The 3720-nt window shown below is 44.7% G+C and overlaps 1 protein-coding gene across 1 annotated transcript; it reads left to right on the forward strand.

Moving 5' to 3' along the window:
• Positions 1–2212: 2212 nt before the first annotated feature.
• On the forward strand, positions 2213–2922 carry LOC122003832 (non-specific lipid-transfer protein 1-like). The gene is made up of 2 exons (XM_042558829.1): positions 2213–2624; positions 2719–2922. Exons 1-2 carry the CDS (start codon positions 2272–2274, stop codon positions 2726–2728), a joined length of 363 nt encoding a protein of 120 aa, XP_042414763.1. The 5' UTR covers positions 2213–2271; the 3' UTR covers positions 2729–2922.
• Positions 2923–3720: the final 798 nt, after the last annotated feature.

Raw genomic sequence — 3720 nt, forward strand, 5'->3', positions numbered from 1 at the left:
TAAAGAATGCTCCGACAAAACCGCAACTTGACTCCGATGACCAGACGCTTCAAGTTTACTATTTTAGTTGTCGGCATAACATTTTATTACTGCTTTAACATTGTACTTGAAATTGTAATATTTTCGAATTGATAGTGATTGTCCACCGAAAGCGATCAACAATCACGGGCCTTGGAGTAGGAGTTGCCCAAGGCTTCGAACAAAGTAAATCTTGGTGTTTGCATTGTTTGTTCTTATTTCCCTTATTTCCGCTGCGTTTACTCTTATCTTTCCAAAACGAAAAGTGAAAGCCACGAGCGCTATTCACCCCCTCTAGCGCTTTTCGATCCAACAGAACTGATCCAGATGATCATCTGGGTCGGTTGCCTCGTTGTATATCCCGATCGCCAACGGGGTGTAGTGTCGAGGTAGAGGGTCTTGTAAGATCTCCTTTGAGAACTGCTTGTTGATCCGTTCAGGGGATGCGACACTCCAGGGCACTTTTCCTTTCCTCGCATCCCACACAAGCGCCTCGATAGAAGATAACCCCCGCTCTTGATGCGCTTGAGCTATCTCCGAGGGGGTTTGGAACAGAGCCCGATGGAAAGGGATCGGCGCGGGCGACGCTTCCCCTTGGGTGCCGGTCGGCCTACGGTTCTGCCCCCATACGGAGAGTTGCTCCGCTCGGTCTTCTTGTCCCACTCGCCGATCGGCCACCGAGGTCGTCGATTGTGGTGCAAACCGATTGACTATCGCTTGCTGTTGCTGCTCCATCATTTTTGCTGCCTGTGCTTGCACAAGCATTTCCAACTCCTCTTGCGTGAGCGTCATGGTGGTTAGCCGTCCAGCGTCTTCCATTTCCTCGGCTCGGATTTAGGCGACGTTCCCACTGACGGTGCCAAATATGATCCTGTTCGAAAGTCGAGGAGGTGGATGCTGGGGATGTGGCGCTTCTGCTGACCTCTGAGGGACTTCGCGCTTGCCTGCAACACAAGTAGCGTCAGTGCCGAGCCAGGGAAGGGATCCCCGGCGATGATCCTCCGATGCTCAAGTCAATCTCCAACGAAGCAAGAAGCAAAGGAAACTGAAGCGCAATTGTACAGATCGTGAGAAAAGCATACCTCCGCCGATGCTTAGACCCCTCTTTATACAAGGCTCATGTAGCGTGTGTGCACGCTTCTCAAAGCGGGCACGCTATCTTAAACCTTCCGTGAATAGTCATGTCAGTAAAGTGTCCCTGGCACAGTACCTTAACAAGCCGTGCATATCTCTGAAGTGATAGTGGAAGCTTCCGTCGTACAATCTTCTGCTTGACCATACCATCCGTCGGCGGCACTAACTCCCAAAAAGATGACAAAGGATATCCCGCGGTGTCTGTTGCTCAACTGAACGGGATGACCGCTCAGCTGAGAGTTCCCTATCCCAGTGTCGTTTGTTGCTGAGCCAAGCAAGATGGCCGCTCGACTGGGATCTTCATTGTCTGGCTGATGAATCTACTGCTTGGCCGAGTGGGGTAGCCGCTCGGCTGATACTTTCACTGTTCGGCTGCCGTACGTGCCTCTTGATCGGACGGGATAGTCGCTCGATTGTAGTAGCGTTGTTCATGTGTGTTATGCTCAGCTATGACTTTACTCGGTTGATGTTCTGTGTATTGATGTAAGGCCAAGCGAGATAGCCGCTCGGTTTGCTTTTGCGAACACTTGGTGTTCATTCTTGTATTGAGCGTCTTAGTTAATCTATGTTTAACTCAATGGTAATCGACCAAATAATAAAAAGTCCACAAAAATTAAAGAGGATTCAGACCCATTTAATTGAGTTGCCACCTCATTAATTACTTTGCTAACTAATCGAACTACCAAGTCTAAATAGTGGGGCCCTCCCCCTAATCCACCTTAAATTCTATTTAATAAGTCAATGGAATTTTTGATTACCTAAAACTAGAAGACATGTTAATATTAAAGCTTTTTTTATTTATAAAGATGGATCTAAAGAGATATATTTAACTCATTTAAAAACACAATAGCTTCATTAATTTTCCATTAATCATAATATTAAACATTCATAAAACTATTCGAAGATCCAAAAATTGACAAGTGGAAAAATGGCAAAATCATTATTATTATCGATCGAATTAACTCTCAACTACCAACTACTCCTTTTCATTAATGCAATTAAGCCACTCTATTCCATTTTATCACTATAAAATCTCCCCTCCATCACTCATTCACTCACATTCCTCTCCACACCACACACCACCAACCCCGACGATTCCCGCTCCCGTTCTTCTTCCCGATGTCTCGCTCCGGTGCCTTAGCGGTGGTGCTCATGATAGCAGCAGTCGTCGCCCTCCTAGCGGGGTCCCAGGCCGATGCCGTTGTCACCTGCGGCCAAGTGGCCTCCAACCTGCGGCCCTGCATTCCCTACGTGACCGGTAAGGTGTCGGCGCTGCCTCCGCCCTGCTGCAACGGGGTGAGGAGCCTGAACACCGCCGCGCAGACCACCGCCGACCGCCGTGCAGCGTGCAGTTGCATCCGCTCGCAGGCATCTGGGATCTCCGGTCTCCAGCCCGGCCGCCTTTCCGGGCTCCCCGGCAGCTGCGGCGTCCACCTTCCATTTCCCGTCAGTACCTCCACTGATTGCTCCAGGTCCGTAACTATTTGACATCATTAGATTATTTAGTCCTAACTATTTGACGGTCAACTTTTATCGTAACATATGTCTGTGAATTTGGTCATGCAGTGTGAACTGATCGACCGGACCGAGTGGACCAGATACTATCCGAGTTATAGAGAGATACATGGAATAAAAATGGGAGGTCGAGTCTCATACTTGTGATCCTCCCATCGCGTCTAGCTTCGATGCCGAGGCTTGTTATTGTTCTATATATCGTCATGTTGTTATGTCTATATTCTAATATATACTTCTCCTTCGTATCGTGTGAAATTCCCGTATATTTATTCTAAATGGATATCCTCTTACATCTAATGTGATAATACTCGTGATTCATTTGTTTTAAACTTTTTTAAAAAAAATTAAAATATATGCTTAATTTTCCAACTCTAATCCTTATATATTATACTTTAACACATTTATTTTACTTTATAATTTAAAATCTTTAGAAAAATATTAGTATAATATGGACAAAATAAAATATATGGGATAATTGATGATTAAACTTTATTGCTTGTTAATAACTCTCTTTCATTACATTTTATTTTATTTAATTTTTTAAATAAGACTAGGTAGTTATTAATGTTTCAAATTAAATAGACAGGACATGATATTCATGGAAAGAATTTAAATATTTATTTTTTAAAATTAAATAAATTGGACATAGTATTTGCAGAGGTTGGATTCGTGGCAAGGTTGTGGCTATGACTAGTGACCGGTTTGTTGGTTGGTAATATTGTTTCTCGTAGTTTGCTTGTTGAAGTTTGCTAATTGCAATGAGAGTTTGGCGAGGAGAGATTGAAATTCATTCCATTTGATTTCAGATGAACGGAAAATGATAAATAAAAAAGATTCTAGAGATATTCTAAATCATGTGATAATAATTGATCCCGTCCGGAAGCTGAGTCGGATGAAGACGGGTCTTGTTGTACAGAAAGTTGACGGAGAGTCGTCGAAGCGCTGGACGTGCTGGGTACCTCCTTGGAAAGGTTCCCACGGGTGGTTGACGGAGAGGGGTGATTAGGACGATGACGCTGTTGCTCTGCACACACTCAGATGAGTCCACCAGTC

The sequence above is a fragment of the Zingiber officinale genome, chromosome 7B, assembly GCF_018446385.1.
Source record: "Zingiber officinale cultivar Zhangliang chromosome 7B, Zo_v1.1, whole genome shotgun sequence".
Lineage (NCBI taxonomy): Eukaryota > Viridiplantae > Streptophyta > Magnoliopsida > Zingiberales > Zingiberaceae > Zingiber > Zingiber officinale.